General features: G+C 46.8%; 1 protein-coding gene across 1 annotated transcript; it reads left to right on the forward strand.

Moving 5' to 3' along the window:
* Positions 1–20,351, forward strand: LONP1 (lon peptidase 1, mitochondrial). Its single transcript, XM_069877780.1, has 18 exons — positions 1–408; positions 2,195–2,283; positions 2,682–2,801; positions 5,491–5,719; positions 6,275–6,336; positions 6,852–6,981; positions 7,352–7,435; positions 9,218–9,438; positions 11,282–11,420; positions 12,686–12,864; positions 13,851–13,938; positions 14,763–14,885; positions 15,643–15,759; positions 16,027–16,167; positions 16,253–16,418; positions 16,826–17,034; positions 18,241–18,405; positions 19,953–20,351. Exons 1-18 carry the CDS (start codon positions 16–18, stop codon positions 20,115–20,117), a joined length of 2,820 nt encoding a protein of 939 aa, XP_069733881.1. The 5' UTR covers positions 1–15; the 3' UTR covers positions 20,118–20,351.
* The last annotated feature ends 362 nt before the right edge of the window (positions 20,352–20,713 follow it).

Consider the following 20,713-nt stretch of genomic DNA (forward strand, 5'->3'; position numbering starts at 1 on the left):
GGTGGGGGGGGCAGCATGGCCGCCGCGCGGTGCTTGAGGCTCTGCGGGCGCTGGCGGCCGGCGCTGCTGGGCCCTGCGCGCCGCCGCCTCCTCCTCCCGGCCGCCTCTTCCTCTTCCCCCTCCTCCTCCTCCTCGGCCCTTCCAGCCCCGCCGGGCCCCGCGCCGTCCCCCCGCGCCGCCTTCAGCTCCGGGGCGCGCTGGCAGCAGTGGGGCGCGGGCGGCGGGGCGGGGGGCGAGGAGGCTGAGGGCGGCGAGGAAGGAGGAGGAGGAGGGGGCGGCGGGGAGGGCCCGGCCGGCCCCGTGATGACGGCGCTGACCCCGCTGCTCGTCCCCGAGCATTTCCCCAACGTGCCGCTCATCGCCGTGACCCGCAACCCCGTGTTCCCCCGCTTCATCAAAATCATCGAGGTGAGCGGCACAACGTGGGGGGCGTTTGGTTGGAGGCAAAGCGGGGTTCGGTTCATCCAGGCGTGGGGTGTTGGAGCGTGTTTTCTTAGAGCATCTCCATAGAATCCCTTGGTTCTGGAGCTGGATGGGCTTTAAGGTCCCTTCCAAGCCAAACCATTCCGTGATGATTCTGTTCCAGGGCATGAAGGGGCTACAGGAAAACTGTCCTGGAGGTGTTTAAAAAAACCTTCCCTGGAGGTGTTTAAAAGACGGGGGGGGGGGGGGGGTGAGGAGCTCAGGGACATGGTTTAGTGACTGATGGGAATAGTTGGACTCGATGGGTCCTTTCCAACCTAGTGATTCTATGATTTTATGAAAGCTGGGCAGGGGGACTCCTTACAAAGGCATGGAGCGATAGGACAAGGGGGGTTGGCTTTAAGTTGGAGAGGGGATCATTTAGACTAGACATAAGGAGGAATTTCTTCACGATGAGGGTGGGGAGGCCCTGGCCCAGGTTGCCCAGAGCAGTGGTGGCTGCCCCATCCCTGGAGGTGTTCAGGGCCAGGCTGGATGGGGCTTGGAGCAACTGGATCCAGTGGGAGGTGGCCCTGCCCATGGCAGGAGGGTTGGAGCTGGGTGGGTTTTGAGGTCCCTTCCGACCCAAACTGTTCTACGATTCTGTGATTCTGTCAGTCCCAGGAGGGATCAGGGTGCAGAACGTGCTGCAGCCTTGGCTCCACAGGTGTTGGAATAGCAGGGCAGGCACCGACTCGGTGTCACAGGGTTGCATCAGTCTTTAACATTGCTGCTGCTGGGAAAGCCAGAGGTTCCCCAGAGACTTCCAGAGTTTGCTGGCTTCTCTGTGCTCTCTTTCTCAAGGTTAAGCCAACCTGTCCTTGGTTTCTCTTCCTGAGCTGATGTCACAGCAGTGAGAACAGGGTTTGTGAAGGCTGCTGGAATTCAGTGCAGAGGAACACTGCTGTGATGGGAGAGGGTGCTGAGGGATGGGGATGCAGCCTCGGAATTCCAAGGTGCAGTCTCTCCTCTCTCCACACCTATATGTTTAAGAACCATAAACTTAATTTTGGACAGCTGACTTGAGCTCACAGGCCAGAAATGCTTTTTCCTCCTGAAATGCAACCATTTTGGAACAAATACTCACATTTTTGCTCCTCATTTGTATTTTACCAATCTGATTTTGGAGTAAATCTAACAAGAACTGAATCAATAGTTCCTGTAGAGTTATTTACCATAACAGTATTTCTACTTCAGTATTTTCTGCATGTCTAGATGCAATATGTGCAGTTTTTGGCATCTTCCTAGATGTGCTGGGGGAAAGAGAGGATTACATGTTGTTATAATCTTTAGGCACACAGTCATGTAATGCTTTTACATACAAGTTATTGATTTCAATGCATGGGTCAACAATGTCTTACGTTAAGGTAATTATTAAATGCTCTCCCTTATCCTGGGAATCTTGGGCTACATGTTCATAAGATTTGTACAGGTTAGACCTCGGTTTTCCCCCTGCCTTCGAGCTTGTGTTATGCACTCGGGGACTTGTTTTGAATAATCAGGTTTGGAACTGCATGATTTTTAAGGTCCCTTCCAACCCAAAGCATTCTATTATTTCATGTTTCTCTGATGCATTCCTATATTGTGTCCTGTAATAAGGGCAAGACTAGAAAAATCTGAGGTGAGACTTCCTAGTTATGTCATATGGTTCCACCAGAGCCAGACCTTACAGGCTGAGGGTGCACCGCTTGCGGAAAATCCACCTCTGACTTCATCCCTGTTATTGTCCTAGGTGAAAAATAAGAAGCTGGTTGAGCTGCTGAGGAGGAAAGTACGTCTTGCCCAGCCTTATGCTGGTGTTTTTCTTAAAAAGGATGACAAGTAAGCAATTTCTGTTGATCTTTTGAAAAATAAGCTATTTCTGTGACGAGGCTGTATTTACGCTAAAAACTCTGATTTGAAATTCCCTGCCTTGGGTGGTTTTACAGAAATTGTGTATTGGCTCGGGCCATCCTCTTGCTATGGCAGATTTCATTGCCACCACCAACTCTGCCAGGAGCTTGAGTCTTGCTTTAGGAGCTACTGGGGAGGGAGAATAACCATCTGGGTAGTTGGTTGCTTTAGAAAGGGTCTGTATGATGTTGACAGCAGGATAAACTCAAATGTCTGTGCTCCCGAGTCCAATTTAAAGTTCTGCAACCAGTGATTGTTCCTTTCTCTTTTAATCTTACCTGCTTTCTCAAGATTTTGACTGCCTACTCTGCCTTTTTTCCTGATAGCAATGAATCCGATGTGGTGGAGGATCTGAATGAAATCTACCAGATGGGAACTTTTGTTCAGATTCATGAGATGCAGGACCTGGGAGACAAGCTGCGTATGATTGTCATGGGGCACCGCAGGTAATGGCTTGGGCTGCTGCTGCCTCTCACTGGACTCCTTTATGAACAGATACATCCCCGGATTGTTTTTCAGCACGTGTATGCGTTTTCACGCACAGTTTGTGTTTTGCAAGCTTTTGCTTTGTTACCACAACATACCCTGATAGAGCTCTGCTGCTCCAGCCCCGAGCACCTCTGCTGTGGTGGTTGGAAGGGGGAAGACTTAGATTAGACATTAGGAAGAAATTCTTCACGATGAGGATGATGAGGCCCTGGCCCAGGTTGCCCAGAGAAGCCGTGGCTGCCCCATCCCTGGAGGTGTTCAAGGCCAGGTTGGGTGGGGCATTGAGCAACCTGGTCCAGTAGGTGGTGTCCCTGTCCATGACAGGAGGTTGGAACTGAATGAGCTTTAAGGTCTCTTCCAATGCAGACTGTTCTGTGATTCTGTATTCCGTGAGCTATTACAGATACGACAGGTTAGCCCAAAAGGAAGAGCTGGTGCACAGCATCCTCATATAAACTGTTATGTGATGCCAACAAGCAGCTGAAGTTTGGCACACAGCAAGGTTTAGTAATAGTGAAAGAAGTTCCTTGGAACTACTTCAAAACAGTATTTTTGCTTTAAAAAGAAAAATTCACTTTGAACTGTCAGATGTATGTGGCCTTGTCCTGGAAAGGAATTGAAGAGAATAGGGTTATTGTTGGGAATATAGGTTTAGCTATTTGTGCCAAGTATTTTGAGCTAAGACAATATAAAAGTGTGTTTTTAAAGCATCAAATAATTAATTTCCCCTAGGAGGGAAAATACAAGGACAGAAACATGATGGGGGACAGAGGTTCACTGTGGGATTTTCATTGAAGCACTCCTGTTTCCTGCTTCACTTTGCTTCAGTCGCATTGGTTCTGGACAATGAAGAATGAGCAGTGCTTCTTGAAGGTATATTTGCCTGAGATCGCAAGTCAGCTTCTTTCCAGCTGAAGTTTTAAACGTCCTGCTGCGTTATCAAAGCGCAGCCCCATTTGATTTGATTTTGGGAATAGGCAGCTGTTGGTTTTGGTTTACCTGGGATAGAAATGTTTCCCTATAACTTGGAAGGTGTGGGGACTGGTCTTTATTTGATTGAGACACAGAGCAGTGATCAGTCTTGTTCACAGGAACCGTTCTGGATCTGAGAGGCACGCTGCATTGATGGGGGAAATATAGAAAAGGAAACTCTTTGTATCAGCAGCCAGAATAATGAAATGTGGTGTCCTATCGTCTCTACCTCCCTCCTTCAGCTCTCCCCACACACCTCATAGGGTGCCTCTGGTTCAGGGCAGCAGCTTCCGCAGCCAACGCAGAAATATTTGGCCAGCTGGCTACCGCCAGACTCTTTTGCAGTTGCCCTGCAAGGGGACATTCTCCTACCCAGCAACTGCTTTCTACCATCAGCAACTCGCCCTCCAGAAAATGGTTTTGAACTCAGTTGTCTGTGGCTCTGTTCTGTTGACAAGAGCAGTCAGAATTAGTGGCAGGCGGAGTAGATAAGGCGGTCTTATGTTCTGGAGGAGATAGCATAGAAAATAACACCTACACCCTGCAAGTAACATCCCTTGTCTTTTTGGACTCCTCATTCACAGCCTCATTAAGACAACCTTGCCTAGGGCTATTGTTCCTGAGGGTTCGTGTACCACTCCTCTCTAGTGGGGAGACTTTTTAAACCAGTGGAGAGGGCAAGATTTGGATCCCTTTCTGGAGAACCGTGGGTCGTAATCTGTAGGGAAAACATCTGACAGGAGGGTATGTGCACAGCAGGCAAAATTCAGGGAAATTTATAAACAGTACTGGGAAACTAATCTTTTGGAAGGTGATTGCTGTATGATCTGTCCTGTACCTTTTCCAGGATTAATAGTCAATTCATTGTTGTGGAATATCCCTCTTTTAAAATCATAATCTAGGGAATGTCTTTATGTAACAGGCCAAAATTTCAAATATGTGGGTATGGAAGGACTTCAAGGTCCGTTACATGCATGGTGTGTAATATTTAGTGTTACAGGAGGTAACGAAGCAGGTGTGGTTTAAAGCAGAGAGATTGATTGCTGAGGATCAGAACACTGAAAAAGTGGAACATTATATTCAGAATTAAAGTGAACAGCAGAGACAAGAATGGGGTATGAGTCTACATCAGAGCTGTTGGTTCATGTAGCTGGAGACACCAGCTCCTAAGCTATGTACTAACAGTGATACCTTAATAATTGTTCTGTTCATGTGCAGTGACACTTCTCAATGTGAAGTCGGACAGTCTGTGATATTGAGCTTTTCGTGCAGGTTCACCAGCGTTAGTTAGATTATATTTCTTTTAATTATTAGAAATCCGGTTTTGTAGTTCTGTACCTGGTTGAAGCTAACACGGTTTATGGTAAAGGTGCTGCCAGCTGCCCCTGGCCCCTCATTCCTACGCCAATGGGCTAATTCAGCAGTCAGCTAACTTCTTTGTATGGCAGCTTACTTCTTGTAAATTTACTTGGATTACTGCTGGTTTACTGAATCAAGCCTCGTTTTGACAAAATGAACCAAAAGCTGAATCTTGTCAAAACAGTCACCTTTGTCGAAGCTTGAAATTTTAGTTTACTCAAAACACCACTTAGACTCTTTCCTTTTCATGCTGAGGAACTGAAATCATGTATAACAGAGGAGATTTGATCGTAGCTGGTTTCTTTTGACTTTCAGGATTCGTATAAACAAGCAGCTAGAGGTTGAGCCTGAGGAGCCCGAGAACAAGCAGAAAGTTAGAAGGAAACAGAAGCGCTCTAAGAAGGAGGCTGAGGAGGAACCTTCAGTGAAGGACCAAGCGGTGGAGGTGGTATTGGATCCTGTAGCTGCTCCCTCACAGGAAGTTCTCATGGTAGAAGTAGAGAACGTGGTTCATGAAGATTTTCAGATCACAGAAGAGGTTAAAGTGAGTGAATTAATCGTGCAAGCCTTGACTTGTCCTGTAGAGTTGCACCTACATTTCTTGCTTAAGAGTTCTAAGATCAGGCTCTAATTTCAGGCCTAAGAAACCAGTTCCTCGTCCTCATAGCCATAGCATGGGAGGATTATATGAAAACAGTGATTTTGTACCACAACAGCTCAATTCCTTAGAACTGGTCGCATTAAAACATTGCCAAGTGAAGGGGTTGGGCTGTGCTTACATCTGAGTAATATCCTCTGCCAAACTTGAGTGTTTGCTCCAAGGTGGCTTGAGTGATCAACATGATTGTGTCTTCTGGCCAAGGAGCAGTTCTGTGCATGCAGCAAGCCAACCCAGGGCCCTTCTTGCCTTTTCCTGTCTCCCTGGAGGAATAATTGCCCCACCACCAAGCACTATTACAGCATCCCGCTGCTGATGGGTAGCCGGGGGCTGTATTTCTGTGCTCCTGTGTTGGAGAGTTTGGGGAATGTCGTATTTGTACTGAGGCCTTGTCTGCCCATTTCCAGGCTTTTGCTGATTAAATCTTTGTTGTGTTTATAGGCCCTTACTGCAGAAATTGTCAAAACAATCCGGGACATCATTGCCTTGAACCCCTTGTACAGGTATGTATTTCCCATGCTGCCCAGCTGTGGGAACAGCGTGTTTTCAAGCCAGAGTATGCTGAGAATTCTTGTTCCGCTTCTCCTTTTGATGTAACAAAGAAGAGATATTTGCCAAATTGTCACCTGAAATTTGTGTTCTGGGATGCAAGCTTTATCATCCATTGCTGGAAACAGAGGGGAGGTTTTGAAAATCTGATGTGAAATTTGGATACGAGGAATGATTATGAATCCTGGGGCCGGTGAGCTGGGCCTAGTGAAGCTCGCCGCGGTATCTTGGTCTGATCCATGTAACATGAGCAGAGTAAGAGTCTTAGTGTACTGGCTCACAAAAAATTCACATAACTGTTATGAGAGCATTTCATAGACTTGGTTTTATTTGTCGGTGATAATTCCTTTTATCAAGGGAGCTGTGTTTTATCTTTGCTCTGTCCTAACAAGTAAATAACTCTGTGTCATAATCCCTTATGAATGTAAATGTTTGCTGAGCATTTGGGGGTTTATTGCTGTTTTTTCAGGGAGTCTGTACTTCAGATGATGCAGGCTGGGCAACGTGTAGTTGATAACCCCATCTACCTGAGCGACATGGGTGCAGCACTGACAGGGGCAGAGTCTCAAGAACTGCAAGACATCTTGGAAGAAACCAGTGTAAGATGGAGCTTCTAACTAAAGCTGTGCTGAGTGAACCAAAAGGCTGTCTGGTGCATGTCATGGTCTCTTTACCAGCCTCAGTAGAGAGGGGACCTCAGTACTATGATTGATGGTGGGTTAGTAGCGGTGACTAGGTGGAGGATGTGGTGAGTCAGTAATAACTTCCCTTGAGGGGAAGCCTCAAGAAGATCTGCATCTTCTATGGCAAATAGTTGTCTTTCATGCATTGTCTGCGTGCTGTGGAAATGCAACATGGTTCATCTTTTTACATCTCCAGGTGTTGGAGAGTTCTACCAAACAGCCTGTTCCTCACAGGGAATTGCCAAGAGTACATTGTCTGAAAAATCATTTTATCTCTCTTTTCCAGATTCCCAAACGGCTTTACAAAGCTCTTTCCCTCCTAAAGAAGGAATATGAGCTGAGCAAACTTCAGCAGCGTCTTGGAAGGGAGGTAAGATTTTGAAGTAACACGTTCCTTGTATGTATTTATATTGCACCCACCACTGTGATGCTTAGCATGGCCAGTGAAGAATTGTAAAGCAAGAGAATGGCACACACTCTAAAGGGAGATTATTGTAAAGTTAAGACTTTATATGATTCTTCTGTTAGAAATTTGACTTTTCATGGAAGTTGTATAAGTGGACGGGGTGCTGGGGGGCATGGTGTAGTGTTTGATAGGAATGGTTGGACTCGATGATCCAGTGGGTCTTTCCACCCTGGTGATTCTATGATTCTAAGCAACAAGGCATGAGGCTACGGCATCTGCTGTTAAAAAGTGCCCAAGTTGTGATATCTTGCAAGCAGGTAAACCCTAAAGGGCTGCAGTTTACCAGGCATCTGAGTAAAACCGTACAGCATCATATCTGAATAGCACATAACGATGTGAATAGCACAGTGCTATTTCAAAAGACCCTCTGCTCACCGCTGAGAACTGCAGTAGTTCCTGGCTGCGTTAAGCTTTAATTAGAGTACAACAACTGCATTGAAGTGGAAACATATGTATATGAAGTATATGAAGTATTTGAAGGACAAGGAGTTGTATATACTGAGTCAGAAGTTCCTCAGGTTGTTAACTTGCAATAATTGGGGCTTTTAAAATTCACGTTAAGTGCAAAATGCTTTTGGACCAGGATAGGAATTGTTGGAGACTCCTTAAGCAAATTGGACACGTGCGGTCTGTGAGGCCAGATGGGATGCATCTAAGGATGCTGAAGGGCCTGTCATTGTCATTATTTTGATGTCTCAATCGCCTTTAAAACACTGTGGTGATTGGGCAGGTTACTGGTAAGTGGAAAAAAGTAAATGCCACGCTTGTCTTCAAGAAAGAGGTTTGGGAGACTGCAGACAGGGCAGCCTGCCCTCGATCCATGGGAAGATATGGGGAAATCCCTTCTGGATGGAAGCCCAGGGTGTGATTTGGAAGAGCCAGAAGGGATTTTCCAAGAGCAAACCACGCCTCCTCAACCTGATTGCCTCCTCTGATAGGAAAGCAGAACAATGGCTATTGCGTACCTTGACCTTAGCAAGGCTTTTGTAGGGATCAGCCGTAGGATCCTTATGACCAAACTGGGACATTACAGACTGGAAGGATGTAGTGCAAGGTGGGTAAAAAAATTGGTTAGACTGCTGGGCAAAAAGAATTGTGATCAACGCTGAAGTCTAACTGCAGCTGATTAATTGTGGTGTGCTTCAGAGACTCGCTAAGAACCTCTCCTGTTTCAACAAAGAGAAATTCATAGTCCCACACCTGGGATGGAATAACCCCATGCAACAGGGCAGGCTGAGTGCCAACTGGCTAGAAAATAGGTTTGCAGAAAAGGACTCTGAGGCCCTAATGTAGGAAGTTGAACATGGATTAACAGTGTGTCATTGTGGCAAGGAAGGCCAGCTGCATAGTGGGCTCTGTTTGCAGTTGTGTAGGCAGCAGGTCGCGGTAAGTGGTTGTTCCCATCTATTTGGCACTGGGGTGGTGAAATCTGCCCAGGCTTTGATCTCCCCAGCATAAACAAAACTCTGAAGTACTGAACAGTGGCCAGTGAAGGCCCCTGAGGTGTAGAGGGAGCTGGAGTATGTCTGTCACAGTCACCTTTTGTGTTAGAACATGCTGCAAATTATTTCCAAGTAGCGTTTTCAGTTGCTGGGAAGGTCATAACTGAGAAGTATTTGGAAGGATGTGATGTCTGATGGGACATACCAGGAACATAACAGTTACTGTATATGTTGCTGTGTCTAGGTTGAGGAGAAGATCAAGCAAACACATCGCAAATACCTCCTCCAAGAACAATTGAAGATCATTAAGAAAGAGCTAGGTCTGGAAAAAGAGGACAAGGATGCTATAGAAGAGAAATTCCGTGAGCGACTGAAGGAGCTGGTAGTGCCAAAACATGTCATGGATGTGATTGACGAGGAGTTGAACAAGTTGGCCTTGCTGGATAATCACTCCTCTGAATTCAAGTGAGTGCTCAGCTGTCAGAGTTAGTTGGGAGGAAGAGAGGAGTTTATATGATCCTGTGAGCTCTTACCTTAGGAGTTTCTTTTCTCTTTTTGTCATAGTTTTTTCCCTGAATATAGCATATGATCACATCCTGGCTATGGGACTGTTCTCCAGATCTCCTCTTCTACTGTAATTTACGTCTCTTACAGCCTAATGCTGTGGATAAGAACCATGCAGTTCCTTACCCATCATGGAATGTGCAGTGACTCCTTCAGCCCTTAACTTAGGCTCTTCTCTCCTGTGCCTAGGGTGCTTTCATTAGATCTGAGAGAAGAGAAGGTAGCTGCTAGCACATGACATTGGCTCAGCTACCAGAGGTTGTCCCCAAAGTTTTTGGGCAGGGTTGGAATTGCAAAGGACTGAATAGCTTCTACCACGTAATCCGAGACATGTATTGTCAGAGACTCAGCTTGCTGTGGATGTTTCTTGTCTCTCGAGGCAGTGTGTGCTGTACAATACAGAACTTGGTGTATTCATCGGCACTGAATGTCCTGGATCTTTACTTCTAAAAGAAACTACCCTTTATGCAGTAAAAGGCTGCATTTGAGGGCAGGCACGTAGAATCGTAGAATAGTTTGGGTTGGATGGGACCTTAAAGATCATCTAGTTCCAACTCTGCTGCCATGGGTAGAGACATCCCACTAGATCAGATTGCCCAAGGCCCATCCAACCTGGCCTTGAACACCTCCAGGGATAGGGCAGCCACAGCTTCCCTTGGCAACCTGTTCCAGTGTCACACCACTCTCATGGAAGAAATCAGGAAGAAATTCTAAGAAGTTTATACCCATTCCCCCTCATCTTACCACCACAAGCCTTTATGAATAGTCCCTCTCCAACTTTCTTGTAGACCCCTTTCAGATACTGGAAGGTTGCTCATCTTCTGCATGAGAAACATCTTGATAGTCATATGCCAGGAGGAGGAGGGAAAAAGCTAAGGAAGACACTCTGCATTTCACAGCCAGCAAGGTACCTTTCCCTCGTTGCAGTACCAGCAGTAGCACATTTGCAGTGAGAGGTCTTGGGAGAAAAAAGCCAAAGCTCTGGTGTGGCAATTGCTATGGAGTGAATCCTAGGAGTAGGCAGCCAGACCTGGGAAGGCTGTGCTGCTCTGTGCTCACGACTGCACAATTTGCTGCTTACTGCATCTTGCAGACCTCACGTCCATTTGAATCCCTGATCTGAGTGTGCGGATGTTTAGAACATGAGTGCTAATTTAATGCACTTGTGTTCTCCTCAGCAGCATTTGTCTCCACCGTTAGCTTCTGCTCTAACACCCTTATTTGCTGGTCTTCACTCTTTCTCTGTCATGTTGTGTATCTGGCTGTTTTTCCTTGCTTCTGAGCCAGGAACCTTTCTTCTTTATGTTGTCTTGGTTTGCTGACGAAACAGAGAAAAGTGATTTTCTGTCTTCAAGTTCCATGACCTGGTCCCAACAGTTGACTGTAGTGCAGCGCATACAAACATTCCCATTCATCTTCAGGCTGGAACCAGCCCCACACCAAAAAGTCATACCTGGAACTTGTGTGGAGGAATCTAGGTCTTTGCATGGTGTGTGGGAGGTTCTTTGTTTCAGGAAAGCAAAAACTGGGAAGAAAAGCTTTGATTTTTTTTGAGTATTTAAGGACAAGAGAGTGAAGACCATAACGAAAGGTTAGCAATGACTGCCAGATAATGATGTTCTTTTCATAGTCTCCCTTCTCTGGTCATATTCCGCTTGTTGTGGATGAGGTTATTTTGGAAGGCAGTGGAGGATGGCATCAGCTGGTTGTTGTCAAATCACTCCCATTTGTGTGTTTCTGCCAGTGTCACACGGAACTACTTAGACTGGCTGACGTCCATCCCGTGGGGTAAGTGTAGCGAGGAGAACCTGGAGCTGAGCCGAGCCCAAGCAGTTCTGGAGGAGGATCATTACGGAATGGATGATGTCAAGAAGCGAATTCTGGTAAGGCAGGAATAGGCAGCGTGTCCTGTTTCACACTCTGCTTTGCGTGAGGTATTCTGGTTGCATTTCAGATTGTAGTGTTTGTGTTGAAACACTGGTTGTGTTTCAGATTTGATACTTACTGCTGAGCACGTGAATAAGAGTCCAGAGGAGCAGTCTCTGGATTTTAATCAGTTTGTTCAGAGACTGTTAAAATGGTTCTGCTTGACTGGCAAAGTTACTGCTTTTCTAAATCACACTGTTCCAGTCTTTTCTAGAAAAAGGTAAAAGTTGTGAAGTATCTCCTGGCTCACAGCCAAAGGGGGCTTCTCTCCCTGTTAGTGCCTGGGGCCTGTGACTAGATCTCGCTATCTGATTTACTGTTTTAAATGTTTTCTGATTAGGTTGTTGTTGCATGCTGCCAGCACATAACCTTTTTGAGTGTCAGTCCTTTACAATGTTTCCCAGTGCTGCTCATGCTGACTAGGTCTGGCCTTTATACAGACATAGAACGAGTTGCATCAGACACGTCTGTGGCTTTGAGTATTGATAGAATTAATTCTGCACAGAGGAGCAGTTGTAGCACCCAGTTGTATCAATGCCAGCAAGGCTGGTCATCTTAGGGTACTGAAAAATATCTACAGAGGTTTGAGCCCTAATTAGATTGGTGCTATTGTCCTCATCGAGTGTTGCTGTGGAGTTCAGTGCTGTAGGTGGGAGAGTTCAAGGCTTGTCTCTGCTAAATAACTGGCTTGTTACAGGGCAACCGCGTCTCTCTGCTCACTTGCACAGTGATTTTTGCACTGTAAGCATATGACAAGTTGAGACTTCGGTTCTGAACCGCTAACTTTTGATTTCTCAGCTGCAGGATGTGATCTGAGGGTTTTCTAGCATAGGAGCATGAAAAGCTGCAGGTTTAACCTAGGAAAGAAGCAGCAGTACAGTAGGAGATGCACATAGGTAGCTTGAGAAACTCAGGTGAGAACTAGGGAAGCTGGAAGAAGAAGCTAGAAGTCTGTCCTCCCACCTCAAGATAGCGGAGGGAGAGACTGCTTCTCTCAGCGAGGTGAGTGCAGAGTGAAAAGCCCAGGGAGGGCCAAGCATTTAAATAACCAGAGGGAGAAAAGAGACCTCAAGTATCTTACACAGCTGCTCCACTGGTCCTCTGAGGACCAGTTTTGTGTGTGGTATTCATTTTGTAATCATTGCTTGACCTGATAACAAATACGTTATGGTATTGCTGCAGTCACCCTCTACTCACTACTGGTATTTCATCTGTCCTGCAGGAATTTATAGCAGTCAGCCAGCTGCGAGGATCCACCCAGGGGAAGATCCTGTGTTTTTATGGCCCCCCTGGTGTTGGCAAAACCAGCATTGCTCGCTCCATCGCCAGAGCCCTAAACAGGGAGTACTTCCGCTTCAGCGTTGGAGGGATGACGGATGTAGCAGAAATAAAAGGACATAGGTCAGTGTGACTTAAGCAGTTTGAGCTATGGGAAGAGGTGAAAAGGATAGCAAAGAGCAGAGTCTGGAACATCATCGTGTTTATGTGCCTCAGTGCAGTTGATCCCTGTTCATGGGAGATATTTGGAAAGCTGTGAGTGCTACCCAAAAGCACCCAGCTGGCGCCAAATGCTGGTTCATGCCTGTTCATAAATGCCAGCCCTAGAGAAGGGTGACAATTCAAACAGCATCATTCATGTGTTCAGGTGTGTTTGAGGCTTGGTTCCTGAATAATCGGGAGGGAGGTGCTGCATGAAGAAATCTTGGGAGCTGGGGTATTCATGAGTACAAGAGGACATGAATACAAAAATCAGTAAATCCAGCCCTGCCATGTGTTTGTTTTCATTCCACACACACCTGAAAACAAAGCTAGCAGTGCTTTCAAACTAGCAGGAGTAGCTGTTCTGCAGTGTGAATTGAGCCTGCAAGTACAGAAGCAGAGGGAAATACCTGATAGACCTTTCAGAGTGTTGTTCTCTTTGCGTTCATTCTGTTGTTACCCTCTTGCTCTGCTCCTGTGTGTTCCTGGGTGCCAGTCCCCTCTAGCAGAAAGGTTGTGTTTTGCAGTGAGCAGTTTGTTCCTTCAGGGTATCTTTTGATTTACACCAACCTTCCTTTTTCGTTCCTACCAAGTTGAGGGAATGCAGTGTTCCCTTTTCTAACATTTCTTTACCCAAAAAGCAAGAAGCTCTTTGCTTCCCTCTGACTTCAAAGTGACTAAAACTAAATATAATAGTATTCTGGCAAACCTCATGTCTGATCTCTGCTAGAAACAGCCCAGTTGGGTCTCGGTGCTTAGCATAGTGATAGAAAAGAGTTTTGATAGAGGTAGAAGAGATACAGACTTGTTTCCCAGACGGATATACGTGTTCCGTCAGCTACAGGCAATGTTGTGTGGCGTGTGCTGTGCTTCACAATGGCTCCTAAACACGGTCTCTGGTAAAACAGGAGGACCTACGTTGGAGCAATGCCAGGAAAAATTATCCAGTGTCTGAAGAAGACCAAGACAGAAAATCCACTTATACTGATTGATGAGGTGATGTATCTGGTCTTTCTTCTAGTTTTGCTCTTAAAAACATGTATCAGTGACCCCAGTAGGAAAGGTAACTCTCCTAAGAATCCCAGGTGGGGATTTGTGGTTTGATTTGGGAATGGGAAAGGGCTGCAGCCCCACTGCTTCTTGGAAAAGGCCAGGATATAACGGCAGGTGTTCAGGATAGAGTAAAGGTCTCCTCCACGTGTGCCATGCCTGGGAAAGACCCAGCAGCAGATGTCTTGGGAATGGTGGGTGACCAAGAAACAGGGTAAGGGGTTGCAGTATAATGTAACCAATGAGTACCTTGTTTGAGAGGTGATGAAACTTGTCCCTCCCAGCCTCAGTCAGTCTCTGATTCTGTGAAAGCAGCAAGGGGACGCCAGCTGAGCTGCGATGAGTGGCTGTGCACAGGCACTTTGCACCTCAGGCAGAGTCAGGAGAGTGTTTAGGAAAGGGGTATGAGCTAGCATCCTGTAGTCCTCCCACTGTGGAATCAGTATTCTGTCTGTGACTATAGCGTAGCTTAATGACTAGCAGCCTGCTAATCCATGATAACTAACTTGCTTTTGATTATATGCCCACTCCTGAGGCTTCCTGGTGCTTCTCCACAACACCGTTACAGCCCTGTGTCATCAGGTGTGTTACATATTCGTGCGGTAGGATAGTGGGGACATGGGTGAATGCACAGAAAACTGATAGCTTCGTAGTGGCTGTTGATGAGCAAACACATGAAGGTTTTCAGATGGAGCCTTTAAAGAATCTTTGCCTGAGTGATTTATTGTGGTGAGAAACTTCTCAGAGCACTGAAACTTTTTCTCTCATAGGTGGATAAAATCGGAAGAGGATATCAAGGGGATCCATCCTCAGCCCTTCTAGAGCTGTTGGACCCAGAACAGAACTCTAACTTCTTGGATCACTACCTTGATGTTCCTGTGGATCTGTCAAAGGTATTTCTTCTGCGGAGCCTGTGGAGCTGGAGTGCGTGGATGTGCATCAATGCAGAGATTTCCTGTTCACGAGAAGGTGCTGATATTTAGTCAGTGGGAAAGTCAAACAGATGGGATTGAGACACAAGTGGTACAGGGCTGTCTGTGCAGGAGTTGGCTTTAACTGAAGTATCTGTGCATGCTTAAAGAGAACACAATCACCAGCACGTGTCCTGTAGCCCGAACTCCCTGTACAGCCAGGGACACAAAGATGGCCCTGACCCCTAGAAAAGGCAGGAGCTTTTCTTCTTGGAATGATTGGTAGGGCTGCTGTCAAGTGAGGGGGGCTCATGCTGCTGTCAGGCTCTTGAAGTTGGTTGTCTTCACACACTGTTGCACTTCCTGCAGCTTCCATTACTTGCAGAATTGATGGATTAGAAATATATGTATGTAATTTGATCTGTGCTAACTTCATAGGAAGTAGAAGTAACTTAGAAGCGAGATGCAGATCTGTCCTGGCAAGTAATCTGGGCCATATGAGACCATCCCCATTTCCCAGTTTGTGCTGTGTGTATTTCTACACATTTATTGGGAGTGGGGAACATCCAACTATATACTTTTAATATCCAAAACTTTCCCTGTAATAAAAGCTCTTTGACAGAGAAAATGATCTTGCTCCAGTTCTTCAGACAGAGAAACACAGAACTGAGGAACTATTGCTTGGAACAAAGCAGCACGTTAATGAAAATGCTTAACAGGATCTTGTAAATGTTTCTAGGTACTTTTTATTTGTACTGCCAATGTAACAGAAACCATTCCAGAGCCACTGCGGGACAGAATGGAAGTGATTAACGTATCGGGATATGTGGCAGAAGAGAAACTTGCGATTGCAGAGGTAAGAGAAACCCCTGTGAGTTACAGCTGATAAAATGTTTTTGGCAGATTGAGGCTCGTATATTTACATCCAGCTATGCCCAAAAACTAGGCAGAGGGCATTTTGGACAGAGTTCCTCTGATTTCAACACGCAGTTAAAGTAACTCCAGTGCTCCACAGGCTGTGGAAGTGGCATTGAGCAAACAGCAGAATGAAGTTGAGTGAGTTGGGACCACCAGGCCTTTGTCACAAACACTAACAAAAGGGTGTGGGGCTGTTTTCTTTCAGAGGTACTTGGTTCCTCAAGCACGAGTTCTGTGTGGCCTGGATGAAAACAAAGCCAAAATCACATCGGATGTCCTGACTGTTCTTATCAAGCAGTACTGCCGGGAGAGTGGGGTGAGGAATCTACAGAAACAAGTAGAAAAGGTGAGGGAAGGTTGTGTGCAACCGTGACCCCTGTTCTTTGGCCTTCTCAGCCTGTTCTACAGCAACAAATTGCTGTCTCATGCAGGTACTGAGGAAATCTGCCTATAAAATCGTGAGTGGAGAAGCAGAGACGGTCCAGGTGACACCTGAAAACCTGCAGGACTTTGTAGGAAAGCCCATCTTCACCGTGGACCGCATGTATGAAACCACTCCTCCGGGAGTGGTGATGGGTCTGGCCTGGACAGCCATGGGTGAGACAAAACTTGTAATTTCTGTCTAATTTTCAAAAATTGAATGTAAACTGTCAAACTGAATTTTCCCTACTGAGTCCAGTGAAGTTCTGGCATGAGTAAAACGAATTGTTATGGCCTTTAGATCTGACTTCTTCCCTGAAAAAGGGACCCTTTCTTATTCCCTTAACTTACTCCCTGTATCAGTGTGAAGTCCAAAGCAGCAGTGAATGGAGACTGTCGGGGCAGTGCTGTTGGGATTTCACACAGGTTTCTCTGAAGGGATTCAGAGAGCAGACTTCAGCTGGTGGTAGTTCATCAGAGAGCCCTAGCTCTAAATTCCCAACATTGCTTCTGCATCACCAAAACCTTCTGGTTTGATTTTCCTTTAATTTTTCTCAGGCTGTCATTTTTCTTTTCATTCTTAGGAGGTTCCACTCTGTTTGTTGAAACATCCCTGAAGCGACCCAAAGACAAGGAGAGCAAAGATGGGTCCCTTGAAGTAACAGGGCAGCTGGGAGATGTAATGAAAGAGAGTGCCAAAATAGCTTACACATTTGCAAGAGCCTTTTTGATGCAGAAGGACCCCAACAATGACTTTCTCATGTCCTCCCATATCCACCTACATGTGCCAGAGGTAAAGTGATCCCAAACGCACGGGGCACGTGTAGCAGTGTGGCTGGTTTACTCCCCTAGACATGAAGCTGGAAAATCCTTCCTTTGTCCCGATGTTGTGCAGAATGCCCTTGTTTAGCAGTAAAATGTAGAAAAGAAGACATTTTCTTCAGGATCCGATGGGCTGGTTTTCCGTTCCTTTCTGCAGCGAGCATGTGGCGAGAATACGGGGGTTTGGAAAGCGCTGTAAGGAGTGCCAGGCTTCTGTTGTAGCTGCTGGCCCTGTTGTGCATGTGGGGAAACCACGGCATAGAGATGAGTGATTTGGATAAAAGCTTGTAAGCTGCCACAAGGACACCAAAGTTTAGGTTTCTGTGTTACCAGGCCTTCGTAAAGGCCTTAGGCCATTTACGCACAATTGATATTCTTGGTCTTTGTGCCATAGTTTCTAGTCCCAGTGATGGCAGTGATTGCATTTTTGGATGTTGGGGACTGAAAATCAGTGCAGATGATGCTCAGAGGGCTCATGTGTAAAAGGCTTTGCACAGGTGCTTTACTGAAGACAAAATCTGTATTGTCCCTGTCCTCACTTCACTCGCTGCTGCAGCTTGCTTGGTATCTGTTGGGGTTCTTGGTTGTTGCCTCTGTGTTCCTTCCTGGAGGATCAGAAAACAGCAGACGTTATCTCTGCCTCTCTGCCCCCTTAAACATTAATTTCTTCTGCTCTTACCTTGAAGAACTGTTTGATATCTGCTAAATCTAGACTGCCACTAGTTTAGTTGGACTTTCTAAACAGACAGATCTCTCCTGCCTTGAATGACTTTCAATATTGTCCTCCACTGTTTTGTGAGTCTTGATGCTCTCTTCCCTGGTGATGCTGACCTTTGTTACTTTTTCCTGTGGTTGTCTTAGGTCAACAAAAACCTCTAAAGCATTCATGCTCTGATTGTTACTCATGTTGCTTATTCAAAGTCTTGAGTGTTAGTATTATGATGGCATCGGCCAGAAGCCTAATTGTAGACTCCTGGATTATTCTTCGTGGGTAAGATGAGGACTGACATCATCAGCCAAACTCAAATAGCAGAGTTCCATCAGTGATGACTCCACAAAAGCCTTTGGGAGACCCCCCCCAGGGCCACATTCAAGCAGCAGTGACGGGGAGGTGTTCTAGCCTTGCTGCTCTTCGAATGAGGTAAAGACAAGGGGGTTGTGCTTTTCTTTTAAACAGGGAGCCACACCAAAGGATGGACCGAGCGCGGGCTGCACCATAGTTACAGCTTTGCTGTCGCTGGCCATGAACTGCCCCGTGAGGCAGAACGTGGCCATGACTGGAGAGGTGTCGTTAACTGGAAAAATACTGCCTGTTGGTGGAATCAAGGAGAAGACAATTGCGGTAAGAGCTTCCGTCCTTTCTCTGCGTGTCGTCTGTGGGAGAGCGCCCTGAATTGGGTGGGCCTGGTGGTGCCTGGGACAGCCACAGCGGTTGCCCCTGCAGTGGGAGAAGCAGTGGTTCCATCAGCACTGCTCAGGGACGTGGTTTAGTGGTTGATAGGAATGATAGGTTGGACTACATGATCCTGAAAGTCTTTTCCAACCTTGTGATTCTGTGAAGCTGCTGGGGGCACACAGGATCTTGCCTGGGTCTCTGGCTGTAAGGAAGGAGGTGGGACCCCAGGCTTCATGCCAGGCCATCAGCGTTAATCTTGTTACTGGTAGAACAAAGGGTGGAAGGGATTATCTGGCTGTTAAAGCTATCTTCTCCCTTACACTGGTGTGGTCTGACAACCTGCCCTGGGCTGAAGCACCTGTTTGAGGGGGACATCCAGTGCAGACAGGACAGTTTCTGCGAGGTTATCATCCCTAACATTAAGTCTGTGGTCCCTGGTTCCAGCTTTAATTTGTCTGTCTTAAAATTTCACTGGGATATCCCTACATCTTTCTGTTTTAGACAGAAGGAACTTCCAGTGCCTTGCGTTTTCCCCTGTGAAGTTCCTTTGTACATCATAATCAAGTTACTCAATCCTCTTTTTTGTCCAGTAAGCTGTATGCACCAAGTTCACTGAAGTGCCCCTGCAAGTGCTCACTTTAGAGTGGTGCTTGCTTTTTTGGTTTCAACCCTTTGCAGCTTTCAGAACTCTTTCCAGGCACCAAATCCCTCTGTACGTATCACCTGTGCAGCCTTGCTCACACACCCTTTTCTGTCTCCAGGCACAGCATTAGCTCTTCCAGCAGCCCTCAGAGGCACGGCCTTCGCAGCAGCGTTCTCTCCCCAGATGTGTTTGGGCGGCAGCCGTGTGCAGTGTGGTTCTTTTCCTCGTGTAGCTTTTAAACGGCTAATTTTGCATCCTGTTTTGCGGTAGCCGTTACCGAGGCCTGGGATACGATAGGGATGCCTGAGCAGCTGCACTTGTGGGAGCGCGAGCAGCCACACAGGGATAATGGCCTCAAACTCCACCAGGGGAGGTTTAGGCTGGACATCAGGAAAAAAATTTTCACAGAAAGGGTCATTGGGCACTGGAACAGGCTGCCCAGGGAGGGGATTGAGTCACCTTCCCTGGAGGGGTTTAAAAGACGGGTGGATGAGGTGCTGAGGGACATGGTTTAGTGATTGATGGGAATGGTTGGACTCGATGATCCTGTGGGTCCTTTCTAACCTGATGATTCTATGATAGCCCTTCTGGGGCTCAAACTACTTCCACTTCAGCTGCCACCACAGCTGAGGGTGGGACTGGAGAGTCTCAGGGGCTCTGGGGAGGTTTAGGACATGATCCGCCCCTAGGGACACCTTCTGTACGTGGTGCCCTTGCTGCACTCCAAAGCACAATGAAGCCAGATCATGTTCCAAAAGAACCGTTCCCGTTCTTGCTCTCTAAATGGAGAGTTTCTGGCAGACTGATGGATTTCTAGGACTCACGGACCGCCTCTTTCTTTTCCCCACAGGCGAAGAGGGCAGGGGTTACCTGTATCATTCTGCCGTCAGAGAATAAAAAGGATTATTATGACCTTGCTGGGTTCATCACCGAAGGACTGGAAGTGCATTTTGTTGAGCACTACAGAGAGGTATTTGATATAGCATTCTCAAAGCTGGACTCTGCTGGAGGATGACATTGGCCAGCCTGGCTGGAAGGTGGCCTGTCCTTCAGGAAGGTGGCCTGTCCCTCAGGATCAGCCCCCGGCCCAGGAGGGGCTGCGTGCTGCAATCCTGAAGGGGGACATGGAGCTATTGCTGCTGCGCAGCTGCTGAGATGAATTATGGCTTTGGTAGAGTAAAGTATTTCTCACTCTTTACCATTGAATAATGATCCACGTTAACTATTTCCAATAAAATTGTGAAATTTTCCCCAGGAATGTGTGTGTGACCGGCCACCAGTGGTGGAGCCGCTCTGGTCTCTCAGAGTGGGAGTTTTTTTCCAGGTATCATAGAATGATAAAATAGTTCGGGTTGGAAGGGACCATAAAGACCATCCATTTCCAACCCCCCTGCCATGGGCAGGGACACCTCCCACTAGATCAGGCTGCCCAAGGCCCATCCAACCTGGCCTTGAACACCTCCAGGGATCAGGCAGCCACAATTTCCCTGGGCGACCTGTGCCAGGGCCTCCCCACTCATTCTTCCCTATGTCTAGTCTAAATCTTCCCTTCCCCAGTTTATACCCACTGCCCCTCATCCTATCACCACAAGCCTTTGTGAACAGTCCCTC

Source organism: Phaenicophaeus curvirostris, chromosome 28 (assembly GCF_032191515.1).
Source record: "Phaenicophaeus curvirostris isolate KB17595 chromosome 28, BPBGC_Pcur_1.0, whole genome shotgun sequence".
NCBI classification, from domain to species: Eukaryota; Metazoa; Chordata; class Aves; order Cuculiformes; family Cuculidae; genus Phaenicophaeus; species Phaenicophaeus curvirostris.